Genomic DNA, 17,772 nt, shown 5'->3' with positions numbered 1-17,772 from the left:
AAACTCAAAAACAATGATCTGGCCCCGATAGCTGGGACTGAGCCGTATATAAAGCAGCAGGAGCAGGTGGATGAGATGAGTGATAATTGGTAACTGGGAAGAGTAAGGCGGGTGAGTGAAATGAGCAATTAGGTAAGCTATCAGAGTCCTGATCATGACAAAAGGATAACATGGTTGTAAAACATCTCCCAAACCCACAGGGGAGGTGAACAATAATCTACAGAACAGTTGAAAATTATGCTGCACTTGATGTCTATTATTTAAAATAGCAAGAATGAACATTCAGTTTTATGATTATAACATCATAAAACCTGAAAAAAGATTTTAATAACTATGGATATCTTCAAAATACATGTCAAACAAACCTTTACTTAATTAAATCCTGAAGTACAATATCTTAAGCAGCGGCTTCTTGTTCATAAAGGAAATTTGACTCCCACACACCCCTCCACACAAGCATCAATACAAAATTAAGAAATCTATAAATTGCAGAGATAAACAGTTGCATGATGGCTTACCAGCAGTCATCCAATAGATCTGACGTGGGCCCACACCCTCTGGAGGATTACATGTCAGAGAAAATGGTTCTCCCTCCTTAATGACAAGAGTATCCAATGTTTCCTTTGGAAACTTGGGCAAAGCTGGTGAAAACAATTGTTGCATTTCATGATGATCATAAGAATCTTTCACTGATCTTATATTTGCATGTGGCCTTTACTTACTGGGAACTAGGATCTCTATCTCCTCTGTCATGGCAGCCCCCAGCTTGTTGAAAGCAAAGCATCTGTATTTACCCCTGAACTGGGCAAAATGCTTTTGGTGAAACATAAATGTCCCATTTCTGTTGTCGGTTTTGACTGTGGGGATATTTGGCAGGTTTAGCTCTCGGCCATCCTTTGTCCATCTGTATCTGTCGGAGGAAAATATGGACCAAGTCTTTGTCAGGGTTTTTTTTTTTTTTTTCAAAAATAGTTTATCTGATTTAGTTCTTACTGTGGTGGTGGGTTACCCCTGGCCTTACAGCTAATTGTAAGTGTGTTGTCAAAAGGAAGTGCAACAATGGGACCTGTTGTGTGGCTTATTAAAGTTGGAGGCTGCTCCACTTCAGTAAGGGAACACAAAGAGAAATGTTAGAAAAGTAAAAGAAAGTAAGCCTTCAACTTAAAATATATTCAATAATTGTTAACATTTTCTCTTTCTTTATTTTCAGTGTTTTCCTTCTGTGAAGCTGACTAAATACCACCGTATAATCTGAGCAAACATCTGCCTTAAATAGAGTGACCTGAAATGGCACATGAAAGCTTGATTGCCATGCATTCCTTGCTTTAAACAAGCCTTCAACCTTTGCCACATAAACAATTTACCTCAAGGTTCACATTGCTTGCTAAGCATTTTAAGAGCAGTTAACATTCCTGCTCAAGAGAGATAAACAGATATGTTTTGACCTAAAAGAGAAATCTTCCATTTCATCGAAGAGTTTTAATTCAACATTACATAATAGAAATTTGCGACAGTCCTACCTTGTAAAGGAATATTAAAGCCTTTGACCCGGGATGTAAAGGCCCAAACCAAAACTAGGAGCAGGCTGCTTGCCCACCGCATCACACTTGAATGATTATTGAAGACAATCTGGAAAATGATGCACATCAGCTGTTGTTTTAGTCGTCAGGCACAGCAAAACTGCAAAGGAGAAGACAGGAAAGTAGAGATTGTATGTTTAACAAGGAAAAGAATCAGATTATCTTCACTGATCAGTGTGCAATACTTGTTTTCTTTGGGTATGATGGGATCTTATCTTTGAACGTCAAAACATAAACATACTGTATGCGTCATCAAAGTTAATGAGGCGCTTTTCTCTGAGGTAAGTGCTTTAAGGTTGAAGCCTTTTTGACTGCATTGAGATGGTAGCTGCCATGATTAAGACTCTTATTTATAAAGTAAGAAATGAAGCAGTGCTTACTGCCCACCAATAGAAGATGACTTACAAGGCTAACGAGATTGTACATGCAAGAACCCCCTAAATATTTCACAGCCAAAAATGGAGGAGAAGCAAACTTTCCCCAGACTGGAGGTAGCCACTGCTAGATAGTAGATAGCTTATAACTAAAGCTATTTAATCTAAAGTTGGTAATACTAGCCATTAGAATTGAGTGTGTCCTTACTTCCTTCTTAATAGTCTGCATTTTGTTCCTACAGTCATGTTTCAAAAATTAAAATATTCCCTCTGACAAGGCTAGTTATTCAGATTAAAATTACCTTCTGAAAATAACAGCAAATAAGATTATTAAATTGGAAGTTAATGATCTCTCACTGAAGAACAACACTGAAAAGAACTAGTGGGTGAATTTACAAGGTTTAAATAAGTAAAATCTGTATTGTGTAATTTAACCCATTTGCTCAATTTCTGCACTTATTAGAATATATATTGATCAAAACTAATTTAATGAGGTTTAGAGCTGCAACTAATGATTATTTTGCAAATGGTTTATTCTGTCGATTATTTTTTCGGTTAATCGATTAATAATCAGACAACCAAAGGTTCCTCAAAGAAGATTTTTATTAAATTAAACCAGCTGAACCATATTTCCACTTGAGGAGTTCTGGATTGAACATACTGACAGATAAAAAATATTTTTTTCATTTTAAATGCAAAATGTTTACATATTTTTTTCAAACTCTGATATAATTACTACTCTAAGTGGCTTACTCCGCCAGCTAAAGGCATGTTTTACAGTCTCTATACTCCATTTAACGATTAGTTGATTGCTAAAATAGTTGATGGTAATTTCAATAATCGGTTAATCTGATTAATTGTTTCAGCCCTAAAGGGATTTTAAAAGGCGTCTAAAAACAATGCAAGGCAACCTGTCAATTGTTTTGAGACTGCAGAGAACATAAGAGATAACTTTATATGAAATAACAGTTTGACCTGTAAAGCTGGCTGGTGGCATTCCGTCCCGTGTTTACTCTAAACCCATATGACCCAAAGGCTAAGCTGTTGTCTGCTACAATCACTACATCCAAAATGGCAGTCCATAAATTGGACTAAGTCAGTCAGTGTTTCACAGCTTAGTACTCACAGTGCTGAGACTGTGGTGGCAGAAATGCCTGAGCCAAATGGGTTCACCGTGTAGCTAATCCCACTATCAGGAGAATAAAGGCAGGGACCTCCAGCCGTCATACATTATAATGCTGCAGAACAGCTAAGATCCACTTTGAGCTCTCCAGACGACACAACTGTTTTGGACTAGATTTGGGATTAAGCTCCTTATATTTAGTATCAATTAAAACAAATTAAGAGATTTGGCATTATTTTCATTAGGGGCTTTGGGATTATCTTATGTGATTTAAAAACTAATCTTATTCTGTGTTTAACTTCATTTAACACTAATATTACTACCTCCCCTCTTGATTGGTCCTTTTAAACATATAGAAATATGCAAAATTTGTGAATGAGTGAAATATTTCTTTGTGTCTGTTGAATATCATCACAAGCAAAAGGTATTCTGCCTTAGAGCTAAGTGGTAGGCAATGAGGATAATGATCCATAGATATCATGTTATTATTATGTTATTTAAAAAGAATGTGATCTCTTGGAGGGGTCTGGGGAACAGAATGGTGGTTGGAAACTGACTGGTCTTAGTAGTTAAGGAAATAAAAAAAAATAAAAAATAAAACATCTTACACCTACTGGGATGATGCATACAGTATTTGCTGGGGTTTTTTGGGTTGATTTTGTTTTTTACAGTTTTGATGCAAAACATTTCTAATATAAACCTTTGTGTTTTATCTTCCACATGAACTAAACATGAAATGAACAAAGTAGAGATTGGTTACTTCTTATAGATCTAAAACATATAAAAGGGTTTTTCATATTTGCTAAATCAGTGGAAATGTATGCAATCTTTTGAAAGCATTATATGTTGGGGGTCCTCTTTTTGAAAGTCATTTTATTTCTCTAATTTCACAACAGAAAAATAGGCCCTTTTTTACCCTTTCTTTAAAAAAATGATTTCCATATTTAACCAATTTTAATGAAGTGAACCACTTTTAATGAACCAGATTCACCAAAATTTACTGTAGATTGAAAGTCACTGGATATTTATGATCATTTTAACCATACAATTAAACAAAAATCAAAAGTAGTAGTAGTACATATTAATGAAACACTAATTTTTTATTATATAATTTATTTTTTTCAATTTTAAGAGTTTAATTTGCCATAAAAATGTTTACTACATAGTTTCTTTGTTTTTTAATTTAAATTAAATTACATTTGTATTTTACCACAAGTGCTGGCAGGCCAAATCTGTATCATGCTTGCATTGAATTTAGGGCCTGCATGTTGGACACTTCTGCGATGATCAGGGGGATATTAGAACAAAAAATGCAAAAATGTGGTTTTAAGATTTTTCTGGGCAACATTGAGAAGGCAACATATTACATGTGTTTTCAGGTTGGAGTGAAATATTATTCCCCCAAAATAGCTCACTAACTCGAAAATATCCATTTACCAATTTAGGAAACATATTTTACGACATGTCGCAAAAATGTATTTAATTTATTCATGCTGCAAAAGAGCGAGAGGCAGCAAAAGTTAAAACAAATAATAAGAAGACTTAACAAACTTCCACAGTGATATTCTTTTTTTTTAATCCTTCTGACTGTCCAGGCTGCAGTATCAAGGAACATCCTGGATTTGGAGGTTGGCAAACCTTCCAGAAACCTAAGAGTTAAGGTAAGAGATTCCACAGTTTACAGCACTACCTTGCTTGTCCTCATTTGTATACCATAAATAGTTTATAATGTACATAAGTTTTCTCGGGTATAATGCATAAATAAATAATTTGAAGTTTTATAGAAACTCCTCCTCCTACACAATGGACTGATGTTGCTTCCTAGGGAATCTTAAGCTCTTGAAGGAAATTTCAGAGGCAGTGGATATAGATGAAATCAAACAGATACATTAGATCAGAAGAATTTGAAAAGCCTTACAGTTGGTAAGCCTATAGTCTGTATGTGACAGTGTGTTCTTTTATCAAGATTTCTGCTTATCCTTAAAACATAGCAACAACTGTTTTTATGTATGTGCAGCAAATCCTGTGGTTTCCTGCTGCACACCCTAAGGCAAATTACCAGGCTTTGTTAGCATTGCAAACCAGTCTCTTCAGTTTTTAGCCTAACAAACCTGACACCAATAATAAAAAAATAAAAATCCATGGATTTCAAAGTGGCATGGGGTTCCTAAGTGCACACATAACAAAGCATTTGCTTTTTGGAAGTAAAGTAAGGGATCCATTACCTGAACACATGGCAGGTCACAGTCACAAATCTGCAGGGATTGTATTACCTAAGCCATTAGTCGGCCAAAGGCATGAGGAGTGTCACTACTACATGACTAATCCAGGCAAACACATGCTGTACACAGTGACACCCCCACTACTCCTTTGATCCCCTCTTAAATAAACTAAAATCTCATTTGTGCAAAGAAAAGCTCTTCATTCTCTCAAATTATCAAAGCATTTTCCGCAGAAAAAAAATCAAAGTTCTCTAAAGTAACCCATACTCACAGTTTTTGAGTCATTTTATATCCTCTAATTTTGCCAGTATCCTGAGACAAACTCACAAGTCCATAAAAGAGTAGAAAAACAGAAGTTCACACAAACAACTCTCTGCATCTCTCTCTCTGTCTATGTCTGTTTGAACAAACATCTCTGACATGTCCTTCCTCTTTCAACCCTAAACACACACTCCTCCTGCTGCACAGACACGCCTCACTCCCCACCGCTCCACTTGAGCCGCTGAAGAAGCGACAGGAAACTCACTGAAGTGACATATGTCACCAAAGCCTCTCACATGGCAGAGCAGCTATCAAATCCCGCGATAATGACTGGGACAAAGGCTGCACAGTGGGAGGATTCTAAGATGGCATTAAAAAAATTCGTGGAGACGAAGAAAGGGCTTGCCATACACTCTCTCTTACTCTCTGTCTCACTTGTTTCATCTTGTAAACCCTTCCATGCCATCACCACAAATTCTGTGAGGTTATTTTGACCTTGCTTATGCAGTCATTCAAATGCATGAGCTTTAGTTCCATTGGCAAATAGGGGAGCCATCTACTATCTGGAACAAACACATTTTATGAACTTTTAATTACTTGCGGTGCTTCAGAATGTATTTATATACTGTAGTTGAGAAAACTTGTCTAAGGCAAGCAGAATGCGATAGTTTTGCTATCAGCAACAGCAACGTTCAAACAGAGCGTGCACTAGGAGAAATGGGCTTGTGCATGCTCTTGCAAGCGTTAATAGGTGTACCTTCCTGGGAGCGGGTACAGGGCTGTACATGTGCTTTTTTTTTTAAGTGGAGAGGGCGGGTCTTTTAGAAAATTTGCGCAAATCCTCCACAATATCTTTAAGACGTCTTCTTATCCGTGTATATTTTCATTTCTGTCCTAATCTCTTTTGTGGCTACACAAACAATTTATATATTTGGTTTAAAGCAATGTTCTGTGATAATTTGCATGATTTGGTAAATCACTTCATACAGCATATTTTCAAGACCAAAACCGTGGATACATCAATAAGAGAATGGCTTAAAAGTGTCTAAATATACTATGAGATATTTATGAACTTATTTGTGTAGGCCTGTGTTCTGAACTTGTAGAGCTGGATTTATTAAATCAGATAAAAACAACAGTGGTGGGAAACGAGCTAGTACATGACTTAGACTTAGACAACTTTTATTGTCATTTTGTATACACATAGTGTGTACAGTACATAATTAGTTTTGTACAGCTTTCAGACAGTAAATGAGCAGCAGCTTAGCAGTGAAATGAGCCTTTATATTTCCTAAAGTGCAGCAGTGATCAAATGTAAACAGCTAGTGAGAAAAAAACATGGTGCAAAATGTAACGATAGACATACATGGTTATGTAATCTATTTTCCCCATCCTGTATTACCCTACAGTATTGCTTCAAATTTATAAAAAGCTACATTTGATAGAAAATCTTTCTCTCCTTCTTTACCTCTCTCTCATATATATATATATATATATATATATATATATATATATATATATCTTTTTTTCATTTAACAAAGACAAAAAATATATATATATGTTTTATTGCTAATTGACATATTAACATTTTTATATAAAGATGTCAGATTGTGGACAAGGCTAACTTCTGCAGTGCCTAAATGTCAGGATGTTCAACAGCACATGCCAGTGTTCAAACTCAGTATTAAACCCACAATTAACACCACACCTTCATAACAATCCACCCACTCAATGCATATTTTGTCTAATAGTAGTAATATAGTTGAAGCTATAATTACTAAGAGCAGTATTTACCCTTAACATTTAGCACCAACAGAGCCACTTTACCTTTGAAATCATTAAAGGATTTAAGGGTAGGGCTACACAGTATTAGAATTTCATCATCATGACTTGCAATACTCTGTTATTTTCTGACAATTTTGGTGTATGCACAATAAGAAACCATCCAAGACTCCATCCAACATGACCAGCCAACAGCCAAAGTGCTTATTAATGACGATGTAACAAACAGTTAATGTGCATGCTGCTGTTGAGAGAGCAGAATTACATCTTAAAAACTCTCTATCAGCTTCTCTTCTTAAAAGACCTAACCTAAGTCTGCTAATGTTACAGAAGGCCCCTTTTAAAACAAAAGCCAGATTTTTTTAAAATGCAGAGTATGTCTGAGACTCATAAAGAGGTGCTGCCAAAATTTCATCGCACTGACTCATGAGGTGCATCATAGCAGTGAAAAAATGACAAACGTGTGAAATGTAATAATTCTAAGACGATATTCGGTCCTAAACAACACAGTTTGAAGGTTTGCATGTTTAATGGTAAAAAAGAAGCATTATTTGGTATGCTATACATTGAAAACTGATTTCAAGAAAAACATCCTAACCAGCCCTTTTCAGCAACTCAGACTAAATTCCCTGCTACAGGTTGAAGAAGGCTGGACATAATTACACACCTCATTTAAGGCTGTTTTAAGGACATGAAACAGGTCCAGTTGATGTCTTAACGGATCGTGGCTTCTGCAGTATAAACTGGAAGATAAACTTTAAACCTAAACCAAAAAGTAAAACAAAAAACATGACTAAAAGTGAAAAACAATTTAGAATTACTCAAATGCTAAGAAATAAAAGCTTAATTTTTGTTTGGCATTTATGGAAGAGGGAAAAACATTTGTTTCAGCTATTTGTTTCAGCTGCCTGAAAGTAGGAAAGAAATGGGAATAAAGAGAGCTAGAAATACCTCTGATATATTGTTACTGTCATGTAAATCTATCAACAAGCAAATCTAGCATTGACATTTTCATACAGTTTTTCATTTCATGCAAAAAAACAGTTTAATTAAATACCCCATTCAAATCTGGCTCTGACTTGTGTGTTAAATGTTGCTTATCAATTGGAGGAAATTATTACCGTCATGATGGGATAGCTAAACTATATGCCATTGAAGTTAAATTCTTTTATTTTTGTAGAATAACCAGATGCATGTGGGTAGGTTTACACATTTCTGACATGGTTTACAAAACAAAAAACTGTTTAATTGAGTCAAGTTTTACTTAGCCTAAGTAGTAAAAAATTACATTAAAACTGTTAAAAATACAATTAAAAGTTTTAACTGGCTGTTAAACTTATTAAGTATTTAAGGCAATTATAAATCCCTTTCCAGTAGTATAGAATTTTTGGACTGTATATGTCTATTTGTTTCTGAATAAAGGCATCATTAAAATCATAGATGGATCGATCAGGTTTCCTCTGATTTCTGGTTTTCTATATATCTGACCTGCCAGTTTATATTGTTTTGTTTCCCCAAGGCCCTTCACATCAATTTGATTAAAAAAAAAAAACAAAAACAAAAAACAACAACAATGAACAGCAGGTTCCCTAAAAATGTTAAACAGAACCACAGAAATCAAATTACAGATTTATTAACTACTGCTATTCTTTTTGCAGCAGCAGCTGTAATAAAGCCTTTGCAATAACCTTTTTTTAAATAGCATTGGAACATTTCTGCCTCTTCTTTGCAGAAATGTCTTAGATCAGCCAGAGAGGTGTGTTTTCGATTGTGAACGGCCTGTTATAAGTCATCCCAAGGTATCTCAATAGGACTCAAGTCCAAACTTTGACAGAGGTGGACCAGCCTGCGTGCTTTGGATCATTGTTCTGATGCATAAATAACCAATGTGTGCTAATCCTAAAATGAGGAACTAGCTGCAGGATGTTCTCCTAAATATTCCAAGGTGGAGAGCAAAATTAGTGGTTCAGTATCTGAACCAGGAAGACTGCCTAGATTCTCCCACTATCAACATCATGATATTTCATTTACTTGATTTAAAATCAGATGTAACATATAGCAAACATTTCAGCGTATTCAGCTTTTGTTTCATGAATGCAAAGTCTTGATTAGCAATATGTTATCTATAAAAATAGAGTACCACCTTTCATATTGGTCCGCAATGGTTTTGGCCACCTAACTCGCCAATGAATTTTGGTTTTGCCCAGTCTATTCCTTAAACTCCTTTTGATATTTTTCCATTTTGAACCAGGTAATGAATTTGAAAAAGATATGTTGCCCTTACTCTGGTTGATTGTTTGGTTTTGTATAGCCACTGTTTAAACTAATTTCCTTAAACTAACAAATCGGCAAAAAGTCAGGTTTCATTGGAAACTGTGTTGACAAGTCGAAACTGCAGCGCAAGCATTGACTAAAGCCAGGCTTCCCTTTAAACAACACTCATTCCTTTACCTCTTCCAAAACTGTCAGTGGCCTAACATGCAGCTTATTTGTATTCCAGCTCCCTATGCTCTTAGGAAAGTGCTTACTGCACACACCTGGAATTTACCCAAACAGCTCTCTGACAGATCAAAGACAAGCTTTACAAACCTGTGCTTCCAGTGTAATGAGAAGGAACAGTAGCACTATATATTGTCATTGTTTACAGGAAAGGCAGGTTTGAAACCAGCGTGTATGTAGCTCATATTACACAACATAAACACACTTCAAAAAAAATATATATTACATAAAGGCATGTAAAACATGACAAATGCTTATTTCTAAGCTTTCTTTCTCCTCATTGTGCTTCGTACTCGTCATTTTTGACATGCTGCTTAGATTTACCCTCTTTCTTTATCCTCTAGCAACCAAATTTAAAAAGCACATTTTCTAATCATCCCTGCTAACTTTAATGCAAAATCACTCTGACATTGTTCAGAATGAATAGGCCTTCTTTTTACAGTGTGCTTAAGGTGTGTGTAGCTTTGTATTTGTGTGGGTCATCAGCGATCACAAAGTCTGGGTTTAAATGCTTCCTGTGCTGGAACACTGTGATTAGTGGAGTGACAAGTGGAGGGATGCCTCCTAAATGGGAGCTAGCTTTGCACGCGAACACAAAAGCATGCTATGACAACCAAAGATTCCTCAGTCTAAGGTTGGGTATTTCACTCACGCACATTTCATCTGCTGCCCTGCAGTCTTTTTTTGTCATGTATCTTAATAGGAAAAAAGAAACTGAAATGTATAGTTTTTAGAGTCAATATAAAAAATTGTCTCTGTATCAAAAAGAACAAAATCTTTCTAGAGACAAAGGTTACAACAACAACAAAGTAAATCACCATGGGAATAAGTCCCTTGCAGTTTTGGAGTTAGAAAGAGTGTTATTCAGGGTTACTGTAAGTCCATTCTCCATGGTCAAGAGCACAGAAATAATCCACAGACAAAAAGTCTTATACAGCTGCCTCCCATCAAATGCTGGAGCTGTGACAGGACCTCGTCACTCTTTCCAGAAGTCTGACCTAATGTCCATCACATGTCAGAAAAGCTAAAAAAAGAGAAACACTTCATTCGAGTCTGAAGCTACTGATTACTTTATGGAATCATTTTGAAAGTCTGAAGTGGATTTAGATGGAGTTTGTTAGGTGATCAACTTTTTTTTTTGTGGCTCAAAAAAGCTATTTGTTCAGGCCATAATATTAACAAAGTTTGCAAAAGCTGGTAAGTAGTAATTTTTAATAAAATAACCTGAACTAAACTCTTTGATAAAGCCCATGGTTCCATTTGTTCTCATGTTGTTTGGTCAGTTTGTAATTATGTGATTTATAATTGCAGAGAGGGAACCAGCCATGAGGATGTTTTCTTAGAACAGCTGATGCCTTCTAAAAACTAGTATTTCCAGGAATTTATCACATTTTTAAAATGTTTTCCCTTCTTTTTTATAATCATGTGAAATACTGGAGACGCCTTTGTAGACTAATAAAGTTTTAAAAATACCTCACAAATGCGAGAGCCAAGGTGAAGACATTGTGAGTTCCTACTTTTGATTTTTCCTTTACAACAGGTCCCTGGGCAGTAATTACATTTCATTGAAACTTTCAATTAAAAGAACACTTAGCTGAATATTTTATTGAGTATCCAGTAAACGTCTCCTCAATAATCACTTCTCACAAATAGCACTAGACTAATTTAAGCTCTGTTATTTGTAGTTGGTACCTATAAATTAGATATTTTGTTCTGTTTGGGGTTCACAAAGTGCCTAATTGAAAAAAATAAAAATAATAATAATAATAATAATATATATGTATGTATATATATATATAGTTCTATTTGTCTATATCCATTATGACTGTTTTACCTTTCAATTCAGAGATTTTACTTAGTTTTTTCTCTAAAATAGATGTGTTTTTGTTTGTCACCATGTCTCCTCCTGTCTGACTTATGTTATTGCTGCCATATTGCATAGGTCCAAACCAAAAAAGACAGGGGTCTATCTGTGCGGTCTGACAAGCCTCATCCATTTTCAATGAGCTCTAAGTGGCACAGCTTCATAAGATCCCATTTTCCTGTCAAATCGCCTGCTAAATTGTGTTTGGTGTATTCAGGCCTTGAATTTGTAATTTAAAATGCTGGTGTACAAACGGGGACAAAATGTTTTGAGAGAGAATTGGCCTCTGAGGAGATGACTCACTTGAAAATTTCAAGTCAACAGTTGTGCCTCATAAAAAAGTTAAAAAGCCTAATTATGTTAATAAATACTTTGGCACAAGAGAAAAAGAAAGAATGCTTAACAATGTGGTTTGTCTTATATTCAAAGCCAAGTATCAGGTACAGCCCATTTTCGGTAAGCCAGAGATGCGATATGCCCTGTGGCAATTTCCAAGTACAGTACCTTCTCACACAAATGTACTGCTGGAGAATAAAAATAAAAAATATTAAGTTCTTCAAAGATCTGTATTTTGTTATCTTTTTATTTACTGAAAAAAAATCCCCTATTGTCTAAGGGTGCAAAAGGATGACAAATGAAGCACTATTAGGACATTAGGATATGAAAATGTTCCTCGTCAGTGCACCAACAAAATATGCACGTGGAACAAGTAGATTCAATTCTAAAACAATTGTGAAATGGCGCAGGAGGCTTATAACTGTAATGACAAATTAATTTGAAAAGTACATCTTAGCATGATGCAACTGTGAGATTTTGGCCAGGACATATGAAATGAAGATATATTTAAGATATAATGGGTGATATTTTTAATGTTTGTTAATACTTTATAGGACAAAAGAGGCATCCGGTTACTCAACCCCTCTGACATTATGACATCAGTGCCTTATGCATGCATCTCTCAAAGAGACCATATACCACAAACTGAGTCAGATACATTGCGCCTCCTTAAAGCAATCATCAACATCTAATATGTTTTCACAAATTCCCTAAACACTGAACAAAAGAAAAATGTTAAACAAGCTCGGACATAGCTTAGTCTACAGTAGTTGCTGGTTAACTGACTCTGCCAGAGCGAATTACTGTGAACCACAGTTCATGTCCATGATTAGCCCAATGTCCATGTCCACAGCTTGAGAAGTCATATCATAATTCTTTTTGTCTGATGTGGAGTGGTTGGGGGTGACCAGTGGGTGGGGCCTGTTCCTTCCGTAAAACTCTCTTTTTGCTGTCTCCACCATGTAGGACCTACTCTTGCTCCAAGTGCTTTGGACGATATCTGGGGTTCTGAGTTGTCCACTGCTTGCCCATCTAGTTAAGCGAGCACCTGGCTATATCATTATTTTGCTGGATTTAATCCAAAACCAGTCAGCCAGGTTTCAGGATGTCCTGCAGAATAGGCAAGGTTGTCCTAATCACGAATCTACAAATCCACTCTGCAAATTTAACTTCACCATGCTGCTGTTTCGCACATGACACCATAAATCACTTCTTCTCACACCGTTTGATGTTTGTCATTACATGTTGGTCACAAGTCTCTCAACTGAGCAAATTTTATTATGTTTGCTTTTTCTTGGAAAACCTCATCAGGACATCCAGACATTATGCACACATCAAGTGATGGTTTACAACAAACTGAGTCTGATACATAAATTTTCTTTTTGCTGTGAGTTTCAGTTGGATCACCTTATCTATTGATCGTCACAGATGCCATTCTTTGTGATGTGCTCACCCAACACTATTGTGCATGATCTTAGCTGCACATGCACACGTTTAATGTTCATCTCTCAGGTGCGCTCATGTAGCCAGTTGTTGTAGCTCATCTGCTCTCACCATAGTTACCATATTTGTTTTCTTCTCTCTCCTCTTCTCATTTCAGATAAGAAACAATTTGCACTCCACTGGCCACTGGGTTCAGGGCATTTGCTCTGCAGTTGTTGGTCAAAGCTTTGTTGGCAGAGTTGGTGGGTCTAGTCTTTCTTTCGTTGTGAGCAGTATATATGCAGCCTATCTGCAACATGCTAAGAAGCAAGTGCTAATCAAGGCCTTGCAAGTAAGAGAAAGATCAGAAAAGAGGAAGAGGTTGTGGGTGCACAAAATCTTTCCTGAAAACAATGGGTTTTAGAGCACAGCAGTGTGGTCCTTGCATCTGTTTAAAAGACCCATTATGCTCTTGCTTGATTTAGAAACAGATTATGAATTCCATTGCGTGAAATAGAAATACTTACAGCATTATCCCCAATTCTAACATTTTTTAAAGAAACTTAACCTTAAATAGTGGAGACGTATTTATTGATTTCTTTTGGGCTGTTTTGTTGATGAAAAGTGTTTTATAATATTTCAAACACAGTGACTACTGTACACTTAATATAATACAAAAGTCAACACAGACATTGCAAGATTGGGATAATGGAATTGTGATGACAAAGCAATGTAATGATCATCATTTTCCTAAATAAAAATTCTGTTAACATCACTCCTGAAAATCCAGCCTAAATAACCCCAAGACTTAAAATATGTTCTTTTAATATTCAATGGTGTTGTACCATTTTTTTTTTTCAAATAAGCCAAAAAACTGCACTTTCAAATATTTGTTTCAAAGTTCAGTTAAACAGAAACATCCCCAAAGAGTAATTTCAAAGTATCGCCAGTGGCGTCAGAAATGATTGACATTTCATCTGAACAAGCTGAGCTTTCATGTCCACAGGCTAAAATATTCGATGAGACTCTCTCAATGTTGCAAGAAAGTTTATGCTGGCATGTGTGCTCTCAATAAGCTACAAAAAGGCAGTAGAAGGTCTTAACACAAGGAGAAAAGATGAAATACCCATTGGATAATATGGGTTTGCTGCAGTTAGTCCTCTCAGTATCCTGTGTGTGGTCAAGACAGTAATCCCTGCAGTTGTAACAACACTGAATCCACAATAATCAACCATAGTATTAGGTTCACTGTTAAATTTCTTTTAAACACAAGTTAAAACTCTATCAATTAGATGGCAACAAATCAAGGGCTCCAGTCATTTAGACATGGTGATGATGACCTGATGATGAGTTTATACATAAGAAAAGAGGTTTAAATATATTTTAATTTGGCACAGTTTTAGATGCTGATCAAGAAGAATAATGCCTTTTGATGTTAGATGGGCCGGTTGTTTGGATCATATCAGTAGCCTAAATAAAAAAAAAATGATGAAACCAAGGTTTGTGGTACATCACGTGTAAAGATAAAACATATTAACCCTGAAATCAGAAGGGTATAGAGCAGCAGAACTTCAACCAAGTGTTATTCCTGTCAGCTAGTACCGGTAATCTAAAATCTAGACTACGATTCACAAAGACTCTTGAAAGTCTTGATTCGTGGCTATTCTTTATAGTCAGAGTATGTAGTAATAACATCAGAGTACAAATCCACCTTGCTTTGTATTAAGATATTCTATTGATGGTTGTGTTTCAGGGGCATTAATAATATTTTCTTAGCACAATTTATCTGTGAGGATTTTAGCATTTATTCACACTGCCATATAGGCCCCTCATAGCTAATGAAAAAAAAATTATTTTGTCTCTGTGAGCCATCTCTGCCTTAATTTTTTCATATGAAATTGTCCTGAAAAGCTACCATCCTACAGCTTTTTGATTTATCCATCCTTAATAGTAGCCTAGATTTGATTTTGGTAGCTGGATGACACACTGATGAGATAATTTGGTTATTATATTCATGTTGTTGGAATGGGGTGTATTCAAAGGTTGCAGGTTGATAGTTCTTGAAGACTAGACTTGGGAATCCCTGTCTAGATCATTTCTATGGAACCAAGATTTTCTGATGCCATGTGTTCTGATATAATTCCCCAAATCTTTATTAGTAAAATTACTCCATACCCTTACAGATCCTTCCTCTTATTTCTTCTTATTTCCTGCAAAATATGTGACATTTCATCAAAAAAGATCCACAGATACTAAACAGCATTATCTCACCAACCACACGATCCCTGTAAAGTAGAGGTGAATTTACCAACTTCAAATCTTTACAAGTTTGGAAAGACTTTTTTATTTTTCTGGCTTTTTTCTGTTGAATCTCATGAGAAAAGAGCGACGTTCCTACCAATGTTTGCTGTTCCCTCCACATGGTTAGCTAACCGGGTTTAGGAGTTTTGGATCTTCCTTTTTAACAACAGTGTTCATCTTGCCTCTTCTCCATTAAGCCTGACTATTTCGGTGGTAATATTTATTTTAGATAAGACATAAGAAACCTGGGCTGGTTCCTTCCTCTTTTTTCAGCACAAAAGTAAAATATATTTTTTTAACTTGAAGAACAATCCCCGTAAAGGTCTAACTATCTGGGTGGACAGGAAACGGGGGTTACTAGAACTGACTGGAGAACTGTTAATGGTTCTACTACCATACTTGTTGTGTCTACAGTTGCCTGACCTGCTTGTGATTTTGTCTGATATGTCCCTTGTCTGTGTTGATGATGTAAGAACTAAGTGTAGCTTCTTGGTATAAAACAGTCCCTTCTTTCTCTTTGGAAAGCTGTACATTTTTAAAATGGTTGCAGGATTGTTAGTGGAGTGGCCCCAGACGACAGTTATAGTACCTTTGTAAGTGCTCCTTTGACTGTCTTTGATTAGTTGTGAATCCTGTGATGTTTGGGCACCATTGCAGCATGGTAGCAAGATGCTATGGAAGAGGGACATGAGGTTGTCTGCACAGCAGTTGCGCAAGGAAAAAAGGTTTATCCCTTAGCTTTTTTACCTGCTTTGTTATCTTTTTCTGTATTTTCTTGCTTTGTTTTTCAACCACTCTGAGGACTGGCTGTTGTCATTTTGTTGTTTTGCTCTGTCTCTGTATAGTCATAGCTTTTGCTACCACTATACAGAGACATACGATTAAATTGACAGATAGCTGTAAGCCCTATGACAGTTTAGCGTGTCATATTCCCACCACTAAATGATCGTGTATGAACTCGTCCCTTAACACACTCAACTCGCAGTTTTCTGTTGATCTGTGCACAACTGTGATGAGTGATGAAGGACTCCACACTCTCACCAGGCTCCTGGCACCTCTGGTTTGTGTGTGCCTGTTTTGAAAATAACATGCTCAACATGAAAGTCTTTAAGTGCATTATGGGACTTTTTTGGGCCTCAGTCAACGACAAGGTTTTTAAAATATCCACCACCTCATAACTAGCTGCATACCTGAGGCTAAAACTAGAAACTCCTAGTATTTATCAAGCCTAGATGCTATTCCATAGCATTGAACTTTGCTGAAGTGTAACCGGTCTGGCGCTGCTAACTGGGTCATAACAGCTTTAAAGCGTCCTGTTCATTCATCTTCATGTTCTTTCTTCTGACAACGTGTTAGGTTAACTGCCTTTTTTGTCAATGTGATATGAGAGACACAGTTGACCCAGAGTAGTGCTTTACTTGTTTTATTGTAACACTGCTTTTCCACATACATAGATGTCTACGTGAACCTTTTCTACCCAATAGCTCCACCTTATCAAATAGCTTTTTGATTCTTCAGGTTTTGTCTGTTCACCAATGTTTTCTACCAAACCTAGATGCCTATAAAGAAGTTATTGAAAACAAAGGCAGGCCACAGTTTTTTATTATTTTTACTTAAAATTCATGTCCTGTTTTTCTTACGTTGTCGTAATTTACTACAACTACTGTGCTACTCTGTGTGAATCATTAAGGTTAGTACTTGTAGAATGGCAATGAGAGAAGAATATCTAGAGGTATTCATATTTTTGAAGAGCCCTCTACTTTAGAAATTGACCATATCAGGGCAGAAACCTTATTGATGTAGGAGCCGAGTTGTGTTCCTTATCAGCTTTGGGAAGAGAACAGCAAATCCCAGCAAGCAGGGACATGAAGAACTCAACTATGTATCATAATAGCATCTTTATCTTCAACAAAGAAATCTATCATGACATTTCATCAAACCTCTTGAATGACTTTTGATTGTGTGACAAACCAAAATAAATTTTGAATTACTCAGTGATTAAATAGCA

At 36.1% G+C, this 17,772-nt stretch overlaps 1 protein-coding gene across 1 annotated transcript in view; it reads right to left on the bottom strand.

The window, feature by feature from the left end:
• Window positions 1-17,772, bottom strand: part of LOC119782249 (neural cell adhesion molecule L1-like protein) — an 81,554-nt gene that overhangs the window by 51,602 nt on the left and 12,180 nt on the right. The window contains exons 2-5 of the mRNA XM_038283136.1: window positions 1,521-1,680; window positions 994-1,102; window positions 723-910; window positions 519-641 (exon numbers count right to left, since the gene is read on the bottom strand). Coding sequence (XP_038139064.1) covers window positions 519-641; window positions 723-910; window positions 994-1,102; window positions 1,521-1,647 — 547 coding nt within the window. The 5' untranslated portion in view covers window positions 1,648-1,680. The remainder of the gene's footprint in view (window positions 1-518; window positions 642-722; window positions 911-993; window positions 1,103-1,520; window positions 1,681-17,772) is intronic.

Source organism: Cyprinodon tularosa, unplaced genomic scaffold (genome assembly GCF_016077235.1).
Source record: "Cyprinodon tularosa strain WSP-4 unplaced genomic scaffold, ASM1607723v1 ctg19, whole genome shotgun sequence".
Taxonomy (NCBI): Eukaryota; Metazoa; Chordata; class Actinopteri; order Cyprinodontiformes; family Cyprinodontidae; genus Cyprinodon; species Cyprinodon tularosa.
Note: the sequence above shows the minus strand (reverse complement) of the source record. Positions and strands in the feature narration are given on the sequence as shown.